Source organism: Mauremys reevesii, linkage group 22 (genome assembly GCF_016161935.1).
Source record: "Mauremys reevesii isolate NIE-2019 linkage group 22, ASM1616193v1, whole genome shotgun sequence".
Lineage (NCBI taxonomy): Eukaryota > Metazoa > Chordata > Testudines > Geoemydidae > Mauremys > Mauremys reevesii.
The window spans coordinates 2,404,665-2,423,431 of record NC_052644.1 but is presented as its reverse complement, the minus strand read 5'-3'; the positions used below and the strand labels follow the sequence as shown (position 1 = coordinate 2,423,431).

Below are 18,767 nucleotides of genomic sequence, written 5' to 3'. Positions count from 1 at the left end.
TTTCCCTCACACACACCCCAGTGACAGCCGCCCAGAGAAATGGGAGCGAGGGCAGGAGAAATCCTGCTGAGCGGCAGAAGGAGCCTTTCCCGCAGCCCGGCGGCTGAGACGGCTGCAAATGGCCACAGCTCAGAGATGCTGGGTTTTGCCGAGATCACTAGTCCCACCTCCCTGGACGTTGCTGTTTTATTCGTCGTGTACGAAGTGACACTGTGGTCTAGTGCTTAGAGCTCTGCCCTCAGGCCTGCTTGGCACGTCACTTCCCCGCCCCGTGCCTCAGTTTCCCCATCTGTAAAACGGGGTAATGACGCTGCGCTGTTTTGTCGAGTGCTCTGTGATGCGCCTGAGAACGGCTGGGGGTTATGAGAGGAGTGCTCCCCAGAGCCCGCGCTGCACAGATCGGAGGCAACGAGATGTGGCACAAAGAGGTGAGTCACATTCCGAGCGCAGGACGGAGAAATGGCTCCACGGGCGCCTCCTGTCTAACAACCCGATGCTTGCATAGCTCCTTACAGTGGAGGATCTCGCAGCGTTTAACAAGCATTAGCAAATTCAGCCTTGCAGACGCCCGGCCTCCTGGGTGACAAGCTCCCCATTCCACTGAGTGAGTTCACGGCAGCGCTCGGAATAAAACCTACACGTCCTGACGCCTGCACCTAAAACAAAACGTCCCCCTGCCCCCCATTCATTAGGCCCCACTGCCTCAGGCTGGGCAGCTAGAGAATCCTGGCTTGCACGTCTGCCCCTAGCTGCTTCCAGCCTTCGCCAACCACTGCAGCCCCAAAAAACCCCCAGAGGCGATTCAGAGGGACCCAGCTTAGAAAGATCCAGAGACTCCCAATAATTCAGCTCTGTCCAGCAGGAACCGCTGCCGACTCTCCCAGCCACCCGGGAAGCCCGCTGCTCCCTCCTGGCTGCAGCGCAGAAGGCAGCACTCCCGGGTGCCCTCCGGGAAATGCGGAGCCCAAGGCTTGTGTGCATCATGCAGGAAATCAGTCAGATATTCCCTCCCTGCAGCCTTTGGAGCTGACAAACCCTGACACTTGTCACAAGCTGGTGTCTAATATTAAAGGTGATTTCTTGTCTGGCAGGGGCATATGGGGCTGCCTGTCCCTGGCACCTGTGGCATGGCAGGCTGTCAGGCGGTGAGCCAGGCCTCCTGGGGAGCTGCTCCCTGCTCTCCCCCATCCCCCGACTCACTGGGTGACCCCAGGCAGGTCGCTGCCACATGCTGTGCCTCAGTTTCCCCATAAACTGTAAGACGGGGAGAAGCGTAACTAGAGGAAACCGGAAGGGCCCATTTTGATCGTCCAGCCTGACCCCCCGCAGAGCGCCACCCCGAGCGATTCCTGCATCCAGCCGACGCTCAGGCTGGGCTCAGGCTTTCAGACAGAAATTCAGTGGGAACATTGGACTGGACGGGACCTCCTGGGTCACTGAGTCCCACCCCTGCTATCACAGGCCCCCCCTTCAGAAACTGACCAGGGTCCATCCCCCTGCTCCATTCGCAGGGCTACTCCAGAACCCGCTTGACTCAAAGCCGGCAGGTGATGGCGAATCCAGGACCTCCCTGCGCTGGTTCTTCCAGGGGTTAAAGACCCTCGCTGCTAAACACGAGCCCATTTCTAGTCTCCGCTTGTCTGGCTCCAGCTCCCAGCCGCTGGCTCTCCCTGGCCTTTGCCTGCTAGCCCAAGGGGCCCCCAGAAATGGCTCCCCACTCGCAGAGCACTTCCCCTTCTCTGGCCCAGGAGCACCCCCATCAAAGGGTCACCTCCAATTTATAACAGGAGGGCCCCGAATGTGGCCTGCAGGGACCTCTACCTAGCTCCACACCCCCTTCCCAGGGCAGACACAGACGGCAGCAGGACACTGGGGGCATGGGAACTTTTACTGGACGGGAGGGGGGTGGGGGTGAATGTAAACGTCCCTCCAAGTCAGCTGTGGCCCTTGGCGTCACACTTCCAGGGCCTCTTGTGCCACGGGCTGGCCCGTGCCTGGCTGGCCCAGAGCGGGCAAAGGGACCGGAGGAGTCCGATGTTCACGTCCAAGCCAGGAAGGCTCCAGCACGGCTTCCTGGTTGGCTGCTCCACTCTCGCAGATGAAGAGCCGTTAGGGCTGGATCCTCCGTCATGTCCTGATCTCTCCCTGCCGCTGCCATCATCGCTCCCCTGGCTGTTCAGGGCCCCTCTGCCTGCCAGCCCCTCCTGGAGCCCCTGCGGCGAGCAGGCTCCTGCAACCAGGCTGGCCAGAAATCAGCTGCGATGTGGCGAGCGCAGGCCGTGCCCAGTTATACCTCTGCTGCTTCCCCCTCCGCGTTAGCATCTCGCACCCGCTGGGAGACGCGGCTGTGGCTCGCCCGCCGTGCCGCCTCCTGGCGAAGCCTCTCCAGAAGGCACTGAGCCGTCTGCTTCAGGCTGTGCTGTGTGGGAGGAGAAGGGGGAGAAGCAGTGAGCTGGTGAGCGGGACGGGCCCAGAGAGGTTACGGCTATCGACAAGCCTCCCTTCATTTCAGGAGCCAGCTCAGATCGCCCACCTGCCGGAACTCGCTTCAGCCGCCCCGACAGGCCTGGCCTCCCACCGCTCGACTGGCCTAGCGCTCGCTTCTGCTAACCCTGCACACGCATCCGCGCAAGAATCTTCTCCTCTGCAGCTCCTGCCTGCCTGTCTCTCTCCATCGCATGAGCCCGCCAGGGCAGGGGCTGCCTTCTGCACGCCTCTCCCAGCACAATGGGCTCCTAGGCGCTGGCAGAACGATAATCAATCGCCGCTGAGCGGATCTGCTCTTTCTTTCTCTGCTAGCTGTTCTGTATCCTGGCTCGTGTCTGGGCTGCGTCGTGCACAGAACGCACGTTGCAGAGTCGTCTGGCTGTACCCCGATGTCAAAGTGCGGGACTCAGGCCTGGCACCTTTCCCTTGTGACAGCCGGGTTTACAGGCAGCGTTTGGGGCTGTACTATGGGGAGCCGGACTAGCGCACCTCAGACGTTTGCCTTTTCTCAGCCCTAGAGACAGTCTCCCTTTTCCTTCCTACAGCTGGCAAGGGCAGGAAGTCCTGCCTCTGTTTACGAGACTGCGGCTCTCCGGGAAGATTCTCTGAGAGGACAAAACCGCCAGTACAAGGACAACGGGGCTAGGGCGGCCCTCCCGATCCCGGGCTGCTCCTCTTGGATATAAGCTCCCCATTGCTGCATGCAACATTCAGGCCGTGCTCTGCAGCACCGTGCTGGGGACATTCGCCACCACCTGGAAATGGGGTTTTTACCCCCCTGTTTGCTGCCCTTCTCTGTTCCCTGGCACACAGGGGCTGGCCCGGGGCCCACGTTTCTATTTGAAATGAATCGTTAATAGGCAAAGAGCAGAGCGGAGGAGGGACTCGACGGAGCCATGAACTCTGAGCTCCCAGTTACCCTCGGCCCATACAAGCGCCGGCAGATCCCCAGCAAGGGACGGCCCAGGGAATCTAGACGTGATAAAAGGCAATACTCCTTCGTGTGGTGGGCAGGCGCAGGCAGAGGTGTTCGCAGCGCAACAGATCAGAGGGTCAGTTATTGTGACACTTCCATCACCAGTAACTTTTGCAGCTAAGACAGGAAGAGACAAATCTAGTGCATGAGCGGATCCCAGCAAGGAATCCCCCATCCTCCCATATCGCTGGCCTGTGACACTAGTAGAAGTGGGGAAAGGTTTTTTTTTAAATCATCTTCTGTACCCAGCACTGGGCACTGCTGAAGGCTGCACCACCCGACTAGATGGCCCGATGCAGAGGTGAAACAAAGTCAGCTTCCTACATCCCTCCTCCCCAGCCATGCTTGGCATCCCCCGAGTTCTGCAGCACGGGTCTTATCAGCCCTGGGGATTCTGCGAGACTCTCGACTGGCCAGTGAGAGGGGAAGCCTCCCTCAGGGTGGAACATCTCACGACCGCAAGGAGCGGGGGACCCAATCCCCAGAAATAGAGACCACAAGGATCCATCAGAAATCTAACTTTGAGATATTACTCTCACATTTCTTGCAGCATATTTCACCCCCAAAGATTGCAAAGGATTTAAGTCACATATGCAAGGATCACTTCACCTGCCAGAGGCATGCAGTGACCTCCAGGCAGGGATGTGGCAGCTGTTTAACATCCATATAGCAACCCCACGCACCAGTTTAGGACAGGAAGTGAAGCAGAACTCTGTGTCCAACAGGAGAGTTTTCAGCCAGAGAGAACGTCATTATCGTTGGCCAGGACACTGGGACAGCTAAAGTCGGAGGGCTACTGAGATCTGCTTGGCCTTCTCAGAAGGGCCGACTCACCTGCAGGACATGCAGCCCCTTCAGACACACCACGGCCAGCTCGCAGAGCCCATCACAGGTCAGGTCTGCGTACTCCATGGACAGCAGGGGGCTGGGGAAACTCCGCTTCCAGAGCAGATGGAACTCCCCAGCGGGCAGCGACGAGCCTTCGGCCTCGGCTGCACCAGCACCGGTAGCTCCCGAGCTCCAGTACTTGTAACAGAGCAGCTCCTGCGACAGGGAGAAGAGAGAAACATGCTGGGAGGCAGGCAGGCGAGTTTGCAGGCGGACAGATGGGCCCTGCTAATGATGGCCAGGCTGCACTGGCAGGGGAGGGTGTAACCCAGCGGGATGCAGGCACAGCATGAAATGATCAACATTTGCAAAAGAGCCAGGAAGCTCCTGATCAGCCCCCACCTCCGGACAGCCGTCCCTCCCCCAGCAGGCCTGGCACTTGTGCACAGGAAACACACACACACTTTAAATCTTGTTAGCCAGGAGAACTCCCTGCCACATGATTTCACTGAAGCCAAGAGCTTAGCAGGATTCAGCGAGGGATGTTTGTGTGATTAGCAAGAAAATCCAGCGTCAGAACAGTGAGGATTTGGCCGGGCTAGAGATTCTCCTGCTTCAGGGCACGGGCTGAGCTCTAGCCACTAGGGGGTAACAGGGTCTCACCTTATCTGGTGCTCAACCGGACGCTGCCTCAGTTTCCCCAACTCCGCAGCCAAACAAAATCACCACAACCTGGGGCTTTGCACTTTTAATCCTAAAACGGTTCAGCTTAAAACCAGGCACACCCAACGTCTGTCTGCAGGCTCGCTAGCTCAGGGGACCCCTCCCGAGGGCTCCCATCTGCCACACAGCTCCCTGGCGCCTTTGAATCTCTCCCTCTCGCCCTTTATACCTGGCTAGGGGGTCGGACGGCTGAAACGGAGCTGGGAGTTCGAGGGGATCACAGATCAAAAGTGTCACTCATGTGAGGCGGTTATGAAGAAGGTGACTAGGATTCCGAGGGGTGTTAACGGGAGTGTCGTGTAGAAGACCCGGGCGGTACCTGTCTCCCTCTGCTCAGCGCTGGGGAACACGCTTTACAAAAGATGTGGACAAAGTGGAGAGAGCCCAGAGGAGAGCAGCAAAAGGGAGAAAACACCTGAGCTAGGAGGAGAGGTTAAAACAACTGGGCATGTGTAGTCTGGAGAACAGATGAGTGAGGGGAACCTGAACAGTCTTCAAGGCTGGTGATGAACTGTTCTGTGTCCACCGCTGGTAGGACAAGGAGTAAGGGGCCTAATCGGCAGCGAGGGAGCTCTAGGTTGAGTATCAGGACAAACTTTCTGACTCTGAGGCCGGTTAAGCCCTGGGACAGGTGACCAGGGAGGCTGTGGATTCGCAGCCACTGGAGGCTTTAGGAACAGGTTGGGCAAAGCCCTGTCTGGGTTGGTCTAGGTTCACTTGGCCCTGGCTCAGCGCAGGGGGCTGGATCCAAGGCCCTTTCGAGGGCCCTTCCAGCCCAACATGTCGATGATGCCACAGTTTGATTCTGTGATGTCCCAGCTGCGCTGAACCTGAGTCACCTGCTCCTGTCACATGACCCGGGGACAGCAGAACCAGGAGGTGGGAGCTCCACCCCAGCGTAAACTCATGCATGCCCGGCATGCGGGTGGGGGACGATGGATGTGAGAGTGGGACGCAGGGAGCAGGTAGGAACCTCCCGGGACCCCCATTCCCTGCCTGGAGCCAGCTGCCCCCCTCTCTCCCACCTGGCAGAGTCTCAGTACCTCCCCTCACTCCCTCTATTACCCCTCTGCCCCCCATCTGGGGGGAGCTTCTGCCCCCTGGACTCAGCCTAGTAAAAGGCCAGGTCACCCTGTGGCAGAGCAGTTCCCCTGTCACTTCAGGGTTTGCTGCACCTTCCTCTGAAGCAGCTGGGACTGGCCAATCCCTCGGTGCCCCATCACAGAGTCACACAGCAGATCCCACCTGACACACGCTCTCGCCCACTGCCTGGGTTGCCCCTAGAGCAGTGGTTTCACCATGCAGATAGGGGCGCAGCAGCCTCCCCCAGCACCCCGCCATGCCCCTCCGCCTACCTGTCCATACGTGCCGAGGAGTATCTCGGGCGCCCCGTCGAAATCGACGTCGGTCACCAGGGCACAGAGCACGCTGTCATGCTGGTCGCTGGCTGGCAGGGTCAGCTGATCTGCCAGCCCGTGGGTCAGGACGTTCCTGGGGGGCACGGTGAGGGAAGTTACCAAACACAGAGCAGGGAGCTCCTGAGCCCAGCCCCCTACGTGCTCGGCCATGCTGCGTCTCAACCCCCCACGCCTCCCTCCAGGAAGCCTGGGTCAGGGTCAGGACTGAGGAAGGCTCCTTGGGGAGGACCCTGGCTCCGGGAAAGGTTGTGTGTTGCTGGGCTAGGCAGGCCATTAAGGCCGCGCGTTCCCGCTCGTAGGCACACGTGCCCCGGCTCTGGGCACTGGGAGAGGGATCCTGCCGATCCAAGTGCAGGTGAGCTGGGCAGGAGGAGACCTGCCCCCGAGCCAGCCACGCCGCAGCGGCTCTCCAATGGTAGTGTCTGTGCCCTCAACCCCACGTCATCTGATCCCATCATCCCCCGTCAGGGCCCCACGGGAAAGTGCGCCGGGAAAGTGCGTCGTGGCGTGTCCCAGCCCCCGCCCGTCCCCAGCACTGACCTGTACACCACGGACAACTCGATGGTGCTAGTGACGAGCACACTGTAGCCCTGCTCGCCACCATTACCTAGGGGAGCAGACACAGCGGGTCGTGATGGGGAGACACACCGGCCAGCGGGCTAACGCTTGGCTCCCAGCCATCGCAGGGCTCTCGGCAACCTGGCAGCTTCCCTCTCCCCACCTGCCAGGCAAGCTCGTCTGGGCCCTCATCGACCCCCACTCCACCTGCTGCCTCGCTTCAGCCCGACTCCACTGCAGGGGTCGAGCGAAGCAGAAAGCAGGACTCCAGTGGCCTGCACCTCCCTGAAATGTGCCCCCCAAGACTTAGGGCACAGAACAAGTGCCTGTTAGCGAACCCGCCTGAACCCCAGGCAGCCCCAAAGGACACACGAATGGGTGGAAACCGGAGCGAGGGAGGGGACTGGCTGTTTGCGAGCGAAGGCAAAGAACAAGCTCATTTGTACTCTGAGCTGCAAGGGTTAATGTGCATCAGACCCCACAGAGCACCCGCGAGTTACAAATGAACCCCCCATGTCTGCTTGGTCAAACCTAAGCCACGCCTCCCACCCCCAGCTCCCTGCGGGCTCACCATTCTGGGCAGGGTCACTCTCGGAGGATGGCAGCCTGAGCACCAGGACCTTGGAGATGGGGCCGTCCTGCTGAATGCTCCAGCTCTGCAGTACCTCTGCAACGGAGAGCAGAGACACAGGATGCTGAGGGCAAAGCGGACGACCCAGCCGGGAAGGCGCATAGGCCCTGCCCACGCTACAGCTGCGTGGGACTTTTTGAACAAAATGTTCTCCCGCCACATCCCCAAAATCGTTAGCGGGAAATGTTCCGTTTTGACGAATTTTCCAAATGAAAAAAAAAAGTTTTAATGTTTCAGAAAAGTTGGGGGGGAGGGAAGGGGCAGGTTGAAATTTAACGTAGTTTACACTAAACAAAGGGTAAAAAAAAGGTTGCAATTGAAACATTTGGAAATTAACTAAACGTTTCCACTGACCTGAACCTGGACTGATTTTGGTCTCTCGGGCTGTGAAATTTGGGGGGATTTTGACTTTTTGTCCAATTTGGGAGGGAAATGGCTTCGAAATCTCCACCGTTCCCACGGGATGGGAAAAGGGTTTTGTGCCCGGCGCTAGTCCACACTGCTTGTGTAGACACGATTCGCAGCAGGCCAACGCCAGCCGTTTAGGCCAGTGCTGATGTACTAGCAGTGGAAACTCCCACCCAGCATAGACATGGCCTTACTCAACGCACACCCTGCTGCAGGGAGGACAGAGTTAAACGTGGGTCAGTGCATCACGGAAGTGTGGGAGAGAGGCCAGATCTACCTGGAAGAGCATGGGAAAAAAGCCCCATCATCTCCATCTCCTCCTCTCCTCTCCCCAGAGCCTAGGCCCATCAGATCCAAGCCCATCAAAAAGCATCTGGGGTGGCCTCTGTCCCGAGGGGGTGTCCCGGGTGTAGCCCTCCAGCAGCCCCAGTCCGCTGGAGTTCCCTCCTTCATGAGGAGTTTCTCCTTCTTCCCCTCCTTCTTGAGAGAGAGGGAGCCCTGTGCTCGCAGGAGGACCCAGCCAGGGAGCCAGCGGGAGGGGAGGGGAGATCAGATACTCAGAGCTCACCCCACTGGTGCCCATCACCCCACTCACTGCCAGCAGAGGTGGGGAAAGCTGAAGGTGCTGAAGCTCTGAAGCTCCAGACTGTCATTCAGCTGGGGTCCCAGCCCATTCACGGCACCATCAGGACCCCCTGCTCCATGGACCGACTGGAGACTCAGCAGATCCCCGCCACCCTGCATTCTTGCCCCACCCCCATATTCTTCATGTTATGATATATTATGATTGACATCTTATTTGTGGTCATGTACAAATGGTGTCATGTGAGTGGTGATGGAAAATGATGATTTGCTGACTATGATTATCCTATTTGCATGCGTATCATTTCCTATATCAGTTATAAATACTACTGTACTTCCTGTATCAACACTGTGCAACACCCCACACAGACCCACTGCTTTCAGATGACATTCAGGGTTGATGGCTGGGTAGGAAGAGGCCTATGAAGGAAATGAGTCACTGGGAAAAACCATAGGGGCTCCCTCTCACCCCCACCTGATGAGCCGCCCCGCCCCAGCCCTGCCTGCGCCTGCTGCGACTCTACAAGAACAGAACACCAGGCCAGATGCTGGACTCCATGGACTCCTGGGGTTGTTGTTGTCCACCAAACCAACCACCAAACTTTGAAACAAAGGGTTAAAACAAAGGGTAAAAGCTATACAAAGGAGGGAGGCGTTCTATCTGTGGTTCTTCCCACACCCACACACGGGAACAAAGACTGAACGGGGGGAAGTGCTGGACCCAGGCTAAAGGGATTGCTAGCCTGTGTATGAAACGCCTGGGAATCCCAAGCTGCAAAACAAGTGTAGCTTGTACCTTAAGAATCTGCAGCCTGCTTGTACCTTCTCTCAGGGTGAGAAACTTCTAATTCATAGTCAGTCTAACTAGTGTGTTAGACAGTTTGTGTTTCTGTTTATTTCCTAGGGAATCTGCTTTAATCTGTTTGCTATCACTTAAAATCTATCCTTTGTAGTTAATAAATTTGTTTTTGCTTTACCTAAACCAGTGAGTTTGAGTGAAATGCCTGGGAAAACGTAGCTCAAAGGCTGTGGCATAATCCTCTCCGCATTGAGGGGGAAGTGAACTGGACAATAAATTCACACTGGCTGGGGTTTGGGCCAGGTCAGGACGGGACAGCCCTAGGGACTGAGGCTGGGAAGCTGCTGGTTATTTTGGCTGTTGGGTCGTGCAGTGGCTAGCCAGAAAGCCTGCAGGTAACTGCCGCTGGGTGTGTTCCTACCTGGAGGAAGTGTAGGATCAGGAGCGGGTCTGCAGCTTCTCACAGCAGCTCAGTGAGAGAGGGAGCCCAGGCTGGTGGGTCAGAGGGCTCAGCGGTACCCCAGTTCCAGGTGGCACCACGGGGGGAACCCGTCACACCTGGCGCACCCACCAATGCCCTGCGTGCCCTTGGAAGGGCAGCCTGGCTCACCTCTGCTGGCCTGCTCCACCTGGGCCACCCGGACGTAGCCGCTCTGGCACCCGAAGGCTGTGAGACGCCGGCCTGAGCCGGGGATGTTGCAGACGTCCAGCCACAGCACGCTGGGGGGGGACACAACACGTGAGGCCGTGCGCCGCCGGGGGGAGGGGGGAGAGGAAAGGAAAAGGCGGTAGGAGACAATCAGGCGGGGAAGGGGGAGAACGTGTCAGGGGGACCAGGAGCTGCAGAGCTGAGAGTAGCAGCAGGAAGCCCTGGCACATGAGAACCAGCCTGGGTGTCCAGCAGAGCAGAGATCGCAGCCTGCAGGCTGGGGTCCCGACCACACTGCCCACTCGCTAAGGAGGGGGAGAGGGCCGGGTAGGGGGGTGGGCGACCCAGCGTGGGAAAGGCTGGGAACCACTGGTGTCAGCTGGGTATAAACCGTGGCTTAGAGCCACAGCTGGTGGCAAACGGAGGCCTTGACTCCAATGGAGTGACGCCGATCTGGGCCCGGTTTGCGAGAATGAGTCGCCCCCCCCCCAAGCCCCGCAGCCACTAACACAGACACCTCCTCCCCAGCTCAGCCGCACGGGGGACACGTCCCTACCAAACCATTTCTCCTACTTGCTGGGCAGCTCCTGGAGCTCCGGGAAGAGGTTCTGCACGGGCTGCTCCTCGAACTGGTGCAAGCCTTTGTTCTGCAAGGGGGAAGCGCTCACGTCACCGCCCTGGAGATGGCTGGAACCCTTCCAGGCCCGGCCAGCCACTGTGCTCAAATACCCTGGGGGCCAATCCCAGTTACTCGCATTCAGCGTGCCCCGGTGCGCCTTTGCGGCAGCGTGGCCGGACCACCACACAGACACAGGAGACCCGGGATCTACTCCCGGCTCTGCCACTGGCCTGCTGGGCGACCTTGGGCAAAGTCACTTCTCTTTCCCTGTGCCTCAGTTTCCCCATCCCAAAGGGGACGATGAGACCAACCTCCTCTGTAAAGCGCTTTAGGAGCTGCTGACGAAGAGTGCTAGGTAACACTTCGCTATTACCACATGGAACGTCTTCTTTCTTTTTCTTTTTTTTAAAGGGACAGCGCACACATTCCTCCCCCAGTGCTGATACCAGCAGAACAGCATCTCTGAGAAGGAAGTGAACCTGCACCAGGGGTCACACAACAAGCTCCCAGCCTTGCGAGGCCCAGGGGAGGGGCAGAGAGCCAGACAGTGCGATGCAGGTGCAACGGGGGTGGGCTCTTAGTATTAGAGAAGCAATGAAGAGCTGCGGTGGATTCTCAGCACCTGGAGTCTCTCTCTCGAGACAGGACACCTCTGCTCTAGCTCAACCACAAGCTATGGGCTGGAGGCAGCAAGAACAGGGGGAAATTCTTCAGCCTGTGTTATGCAGGTCACCACAGCACCCCCATTTCCGGTCCTAAAGCACTGCACGGATGGCTGGGGAGGAAGCTGCCACACCTCACCCTTCAGGGCCAGCTTTGGCACTGAGTGAGCAATTCCTGCCCCGCCCCACTCCAGAGGCAGCTGCATGTCAGCCCTGCGTGAGGGATCCCCATGTTAACAGCTGCCCCGCCCCACTCCAGAGGTGGCTGCATTCTAGTGCAGGTAACTAATCCCTGTGTTGGAGAGGAAAGGTGCCACGCCACACAGGAGTCAACTGTTCTCCGAGTGAGCTCCGGAGCACATGGGTCCGTACCACGGCAGAACCCAGCAGCGGGTGGCTCCTTGTGTGCACTGATCTCACCTCTTTGTACAGGTGAATGCAGGGGTCGTTCCCACTCAGCAGAAAGACTGTCTCTGGCTGGTCTCCAACGTGGACTCTGGAAGAGCAGAAAAGGAAAATAATTCCCAGAATTGGCGATTCCACGCATCTGAGGACCCAGCTGCGGGAATGGTGCTGCTGGAGGAAAGACATTACGGCGACTCCCCAGGCAGTCTGGCACCATGGCCAACCTACCCAGATCGACGCTGGGCGAGCGTAGACACTGTGTGACCTGCGTTGATCCTACCAGGCCTCCAGCCGCTGTCCCATAATTCCCCATTCCCTGCATCAGTGACCACTCTGGTCACAATTGTAAACTTCACTGCCCAAGGGTCACGGAGCCTGGCAGCCGCCCCCCCCCGTGTTTCTGAAATGCCTTTCCTGGATCACCCGCCTTGTTGTGCACAACTGCCCAGCCGGCCAGGCCCATTCCATGTACTAGACACGCCCAGGCCTCCAAAAGACAGAATGGCAAATCCCAAGGTCTTCAACGTCTCTTTTCCGGCTGATGTTTAAAGCAGGGAGGGGCTGGGCGGTTATTGCTAGCGTGAGCTCGCAGGCTCGTGCACGGCAAGAGACAAGAATGGCGGAGCGGTGTACGTACTCTGCATGGTACAGCTGGAATGGGGTGAACTGCAGCTCCAGGTTCAGGCAGCTTTCTGGAGGGGAAGAACAGAGATGAGTAAGAAGGGAAATCGGACACAGAATTACCCGCCGGGTCTCTAACAAAACACCACCACAAATCGCACCACAGGCTCTCTGAGAGTCAGAGGCTGCGGCCCAGAGGATCTGCTTTGACGTTTAGCATTCCTGCAATCGGCGCTTTAACCCCCACCTCAGAGGGAAGCGGTAGATGCCCATGTGGCCAGGGATCTAAGAGATCGGCGTTCAAGTCCCAGCGAGGCGACCCTGGCACATCACCGCACCTCTCCGGGCCTCACGCCCTCACTGGAGACGAGAGCCAGCTCAGCTGAGTTACGGTTCCAGCCAGCTTTCTGTTTCACGCTCGACTCTTCTACGTCCTCGAAAATCTGCAGGGGAACTTAGACTGCACAGGAATGTGGCGTGCCTGCTTGGGGCGCTGGCTAGGCTAGTGATCCATGTAGGGGACCGTGCGACGAAGGGATTTCTGAGATACAGACGCCTCCCCACCCCGCAAAACAGCTTTTCTTAAGGTTCCCAGATTTTTTCCAATATTTTTGCACAGTGAAAGGGCTCAAAGCCGGGCTGTGAAAGGATGAAATGAGAGTGACAGTCCTTCCTTCAGCTTACTGTTTGGTTACACTGGCTGTTTCGCCTGTACGCTCTTTGGGGGCAGGGACTGTCTCTTACTAGGTGCACGTGCAGCGCCTGGCACAACGGGGGCCTGATCTCGGTCAGGGTCTGGGCAGCGCCTGGCACAACGGGGCCCTGATCTCGGTCAGGGTCTGGGCAGCGCCTGGCACAAATGGGGCCTGATCTTGGTTGGGGTCTGGGCAGCACCTGGCACAACGGGGCCCTGATCTCAGTTGGGGTCTCTAGGCAGTACCGTAATAATCATAATTCAAATTAGGCTGGGGAACAGACAGTCATTCTGTCAATCTTGCCCTGCCCCCTGCCCGCCTCCCCTAGCTATGGGCTAACCGGGACCTAGCAGGAATTAAAGAGGGGAGACAGACCTACCTAGGATTGTAGGAGGCTGAAGGGTCTAAAATTTAACAAGAGCCTTCCTGATACTATTTCCTTTTTAATGTGTTTCCATCGTAAGAAGACGGGGGGATCAGAATAAATCCGTAAATGTCTTCAAGATGAGGATTGTAACAGTGTTAAAATCCCAGCCACCCAGCTCAGTTCTGCAGGCGGTACATTTAATCTGATTGAAGGACAGGTGCACCAGCAGAAGTTACACTAGGCAGCCAGTTCTAGCAAGAATTCTCTGTAGTAACTTAAAGATCTTCATCTCTGGAACAAAATCTTACATTTCCTTAGCACCTTTCAGCCTACAGGATCCCCAAGGGTAACTCACCTACCACCAAAATGCAGCCACCTCTTGGGTGGGCTACAGCAGCTGTTCAACAGCACACCGAACTGCCATAGCATTGCAACTGTTATTTGCTGGTTATTATTTGGATTACAGCAGGGCCCAGAAGCCCCAACCACAGGCAGGAGCCCATCGTGCCAGAGGCCGTACAGACACACAGGAAGGGACAGTCCCTGCTCAGAAGAGCAGAAAGTTCTGCAACCGGAACGAACATGGGAACTTTAAGAAGACAACCCCATTGCTCACATTGGCCAGGACCCCAGGGATGACAACCAGAGCTTTAGGGAAAACGCCGGGGGACCTATTGCAACCTGTCACTGGCCAGATTTCAGTTAGGTCTTCTCTGAAAGAGGGAGCCTCACGGGGGAGAGCGCTCGCTCTTCAGAGCACTTCCAGCTGAGCCGCCACCACCACCACCACTCCCTGCAGCTCCTGTGTTTTCCCTAGAGGTCCCACAGCTAAGTACTGAGCCAGGCTGATGCGGCTTAGCTTGTAAGATGTGACAAGATCGTAGCCCTTGGGTTTACTGCAGGAGGCCAATTATGTTTACTCTGCTCCCACCAGACAACAGCCCAGGGGTCAGACGTTAGCTTGGTTACTTACGTGCGATGGAGTCCAGGTTATATTCCGATCCGGGCTCATAGTCACAATAAATGTTCAGAAATGGACTCGCTTTATCTCCAGAGTCCTAGAGAGAGACAGGGAAAAAGAGGAATCCGTCTGAGGATCATCAGAGACATTAGCTCAGGGGTCAGCAACCTTTCAGCAGTGCTGTGCCAAGTCTTCATTTAAGTCTAATTTAAGGTTTCACGGGTCAGTAATACATTTTAACGTTTTTAGAAGGTCTCTTTCTATAAGTCTATAATATAGAACTAAACTATTGTTGTGTGTAAAGTAAATAAGGTTTTTAAAATATTTAAGAAGCTTCATTTAAAATTAAATTAAAATGCAGAGCCCCGCGGGCAGACCAGTGGCCAGGACCCGGGCAGTGTGAATGCCACTGAAAATCAGCTCGCGTGCCACCTTCGGCACCTGTGCCATAGGTTGCCTACCCCTGCGTTAGCTTATGGAGTAACAGAACCTGTGGGGATCATTTCAAAGCACAACTTTCAAAAAGGGAACATTATCATTCCATTTTCGTAAGGGAACGGACAGTTCTGGGGACCAACAATGGAGTCTAAATCCTACACCTCTACTATTATCTAAGAGCCCTAGTCATGGACCAGCACCCCAGGGCAATAGGCAGAAACGCAGAACAAAACCACACTCCCTGCCCCACGAAGCTTACGGTCTAATTATCTCACGAGGGACAACAGACGGACCTGGACCGAGGAGTACAAGGGAACAATACTGGCCTGTACAACAGGCAGTTAATCAGGGGCTCAAAGTGGTCACTGGCATGGGAATAACAGCTGGTTCCGTGGCCTATACAACATCTAGCACTTTCCATCAGTAGCTCTCAAAACACTTTACAAAGGAGGTTGGTATAATTATCACCATTTTACAGATGGGAAAACTGAGGCACAGAGCAGGTCACAGCCCTCTTTCATGCTAGCTGTCCCAGCAAAGAAGCCAAAAATTTGGGCTGAGATTTTTCATAGGAGCCTAAGGGGTTTAGGCACCCAAATCCCATTGAAACTCAGTGACAATTGGGCATCTAAGTCATTTAGCCACTCTGGGTCTCCACTGCCTATCTGTACATTGAGGACAATAGCATGGATCTACCTCACAGGAGAGTTGTAAGAATTAAAGATAGTGAGGTGCTCAGACACTACAGTAATGAGGATCATATTAGGTCGCTATCTTACACAGATGTGCGTGGAGTTAACTAGATTAGGGCTGCACCCAGGACACATGGCAGGGCTGCGTATGCAGTGCAGAAGTTTGCCTTGCTGCTGACTGGGCCATAGCAGTTTTGTTGCTAGCTACATCCTCAGGAATTTCACTCCAGCACCTTCCACAGAGCTACACGCAACAAACTCCACCTGTTGAAGAAAGTGGAGGGCAGGAAAGGAAAAGCAGGTACCTTAATGAACGTTATTCCCACCACGAGACCCCTCTTCGGCGGCGACTTGCTGAAACTGTCAATCGAGACAATCTCAGCATCAACTGCCAAGAAATAATAAATCATTTACACAACTGGTTAGTATTATTTGCCCCAGGGAACAGGTCCCCGTGGCATTAGTGTTGTACAAGCATAGACTAAAATAACAGTCCCGGCCTTGCAGAGTTTACGATCTCAGATTAACAGTTTAGATTTTTGCCAAAGGTCACAAAGTTTAATGCAATACTAATAAACTTTGCACAATACTTGACTCCTGTTTGCAGGCCTTAGACAAACAAAGAGTGTTTTTCCATAACCTCTCCCGTGCCTTTAAAAACAATCGCTACATTGCACCAGAGGGAGGATCTCAAAGCACTTTAAAAAGATCAGTCCCATTATCCTCATTCCAGGGAGAGAGAAACTGAGAGACAGGCCAAAGGCCACACAAAGAATCAGCAGGACGGCTGGGAACAGAACCCAGGAGTCCCAGTCCCTGTCCTAACCTCAAGACCCCCGTCCTCCCCCAAAACCCAGGAGTCCTTAGTCCCAGCCCCCTGCCCTAACCATGACTCCCACTTCCTTCCCCCGCCCCTAATCTGACTTCTCTCACCAAGGAAATAAGTGAAAACATTCCTGTCCCCCAGCCCAGTTGGACTCCCCCCAACCCGAGTGTGCTCCCTAACCCCTCTCCCCAGGGATGTAGGTGAATTGTAGCTCCCTCAAGCTCCCACCTCTGTGACCCCTGACCCTAGAATGACCCCTGACCCCTCTCACCAGGGATGTAGGTGAATTGTAGCTCCCTCGAGCTCCCACCCGTGACCCCTGACCCCAGAATGACCCCTGACCCCTCTCACCAGGGATGTAGGTGAACTGTAGCTCCCAGCCCTGGGACCCCTGACCCCAGAATAACCCGACCCCTCTCACCAGGGATGTAGGTGAATTGTAGCTCCCAGCCCTGTGACCCCTGAATGACCCCTGACCCCTCTCACCAGGGATGTAGGTGAATTGTAGCTCCCAGCCCTGTGACCCCTGACCCCAGAATGACCCCTGACCCCTCTCACCAGGGATGTAGGTGAATTGTAGCTCCCAGCCCTGTGACCCCTGACCCCTCTCACCAGGGATGTAGGTGAATTGTAGCTCCCAGCCCTGTGACCCCTGACCCCAGAATGACCCCTGACCCCTCTCACCAGGGATGTAGGTGAATTGTAGCTCCCTGGCCACCGGCCGCAGTTTCTGCCGCAGATCCTGGTAGCGGAAGTAAATCACCTTCCCCTTCAGGGTGGCCACCAGGAGCCCCCTGGGGCCCTCGGGCCCGGCCCCCCCCTCCGGGGGCCCCCCCGCGCCCTGCTCCGGCCCCCCCTCCCCGTCGGGGTCCCCCCGGCCCGCGCCGCCCCCGGCCAGCGCCGCCAGCCCGTAGACGTTGCTCTGGGAGGCCAGGCGGGTGAAGCTGTCCTCCAGCAGCGGGCAGCCCCGGCGCCCCCATGGCCGCGGCCGCTCCTTCGGCTCAGGCAGCTCGGCGGACACCTCGCCGCGGGGTCCTCGCCGGCCGGCCGGGAGTGGAGGGGCGGGGTCCTCGCGCAGCAGCCGGCGCCGGCGTCGCGGCGGGTGACGTCACAAGGCCGGGCAGGGCAACTTGCCCTGATCCAACATGGCGCCCATGGGGCGGTGCCCTGTCCGCTGTCGGCGCGGTGGGGGCGTCTGTGAGCAACAGCGCCCAAGGAGGCGGGGTCTGGGCCAGCGGGGAGGGAAGCCACGCCCCCTCTCTGGGGCAGGGGCCGGACGGGTCAGCTGGGTCAGCCCCTCCATGGGGCAGGGCCGTGTCACTCCCCCCCACATGCAGACAGAGTAGTTACCCTTTCCGTGGGGCAGGGGCCAGGAGGGGCACCTGGGGCAGCAACCCCCTTATGGGGCAGGGGCTGGTCGGCTCAGGTCAACCCCTCCATGGGGCAGGGAGGACCTCCCCCCCCAGCAAGCGAGTGCTCAGGACAGACACCCCCCACCCCCATTTCCCCTATGCAGACAGAGTAGTAACCCTTTCCATGGGGCAGGGGCTGCCCCACCCACCGTAGTAACCCATGGGGCAGGGGCTACCACCCACAGGCCTTGGGGCAGGGCCCAGTGTAGTTCCACACTCATGAGGGGGGAAAGGACACGAAGGGCACTCAGGGCAGTCCTCCCTCTGCCGAAAGAGTATCAGGGCAGACTCGCTCTAGAGGGGATGGCTTTGGGAGGGGCACTCAACCCCCCTCCCCCCCCAGCACACCTCCATGGCAAGGTCAAGGGTAGTCACTCCCCATCCCCCCTGACAAGGGAGTGCTCAGGACACCCCACTTCCCCAGGACAGGAAGAGTGAGGAGCATTCAGGACAAACTCTCAACATACATAAAGGGAACACGTCCACCCTCTTGCTCCAGTTTCCAGGCTGGTGCCATGCCATCGGACTGCAGCAGGCGAGAAGTGATATGCAGCCTTTGCAACAACAGGCATTCTCCACTCAGAATAAACTCAAAAAGGTCTAAACTTCTACGTGACAAAGCACAATCACAGCTCACTTTTTCCTTAGCAGTGGGGATGGGTTGAAGGGCAAGGGAATTTAGGGTTCAACACAGCTGTTACACAAGCAGAGATTTCTATGCTAAAATCTTGCCCTTGTATCTGCTCCTAGATTCTGCCAGGAAGGTTTCATCAGAATTAGCAGTAGCTTTTTCCATGCTTTAGCAGCAGAGCTGGATTGTGTCATGACTAAGCCTCATTTGAAGATAGGGACCCTCCAGCATTGCAGCACATTTATCCACCTCCACAGAACAGAACTAGGCAGAAATAGCTGCTCTTTGATCACTAACTTGGGTTGCAGGAGGAGGAAGAGTCCCATTCTACACCCAGGATTTCTTGGGCCTGTTAAAAAGGTGGCTGCAGCATGGCCAG

At 56.9% G+C, this 18,767-nt stretch overlaps 1 protein-coding gene across 1 annotated transcript; it reads right to left on the bottom strand.

The window, feature by feature from the left end:
* Positions 1-1,874: 1,874 nt before the first annotated feature.
* KPTN (kaptin, actin binding protein) lies at positions 1,875-17,492 on the bottom strand. The gene is made up of 13 exons (XM_039510882.1): positions 17,480-17,492; positions 17,030-17,380; positions 15,825-15,907; positions 14,402-14,486; positions 12,383-12,437; positions 11,761-11,836; positions 10,633-10,706; positions 10,021-10,130; positions 7,562-7,657; positions 6,973-7,039; positions 6,370-6,505; positions 4,298-4,507; positions 1,875-2,419 (listed from the first exon to the last, which is right to left on the bottom strand). Exons 1-13 carry the CDS (start codon positions 17,490-17,492, stop codon positions 2,288-2,290), a joined length of 1,488 nt encoding a protein of 495 aa, XP_039366816.1. The 3' UTR covers positions 1,875-2,287.
* Between the last annotated feature and the right edge of the window lie 1,275 nt (positions 17,493-18,767).

Bases quoted from the DNA above. Each gene is read 5' to 3' on its own strand.
- KPTN (XM_039510882.1), bottom strand. The intron at 14,487-15,824 runs GTACCTGCTTTT...GTCTCTCTCTAG, and splicing joins TGGGAATAACGTTCATTAAG to GACTCTGGAGATAAAGCGAG. The intron at 10,707-11,760 runs GTGAGATCAGTG...TCCCCCTTGCAG, and splicing joins GCATTCACCTGTACAAAGAG to AACAAAGGCTTGCACCAGTT.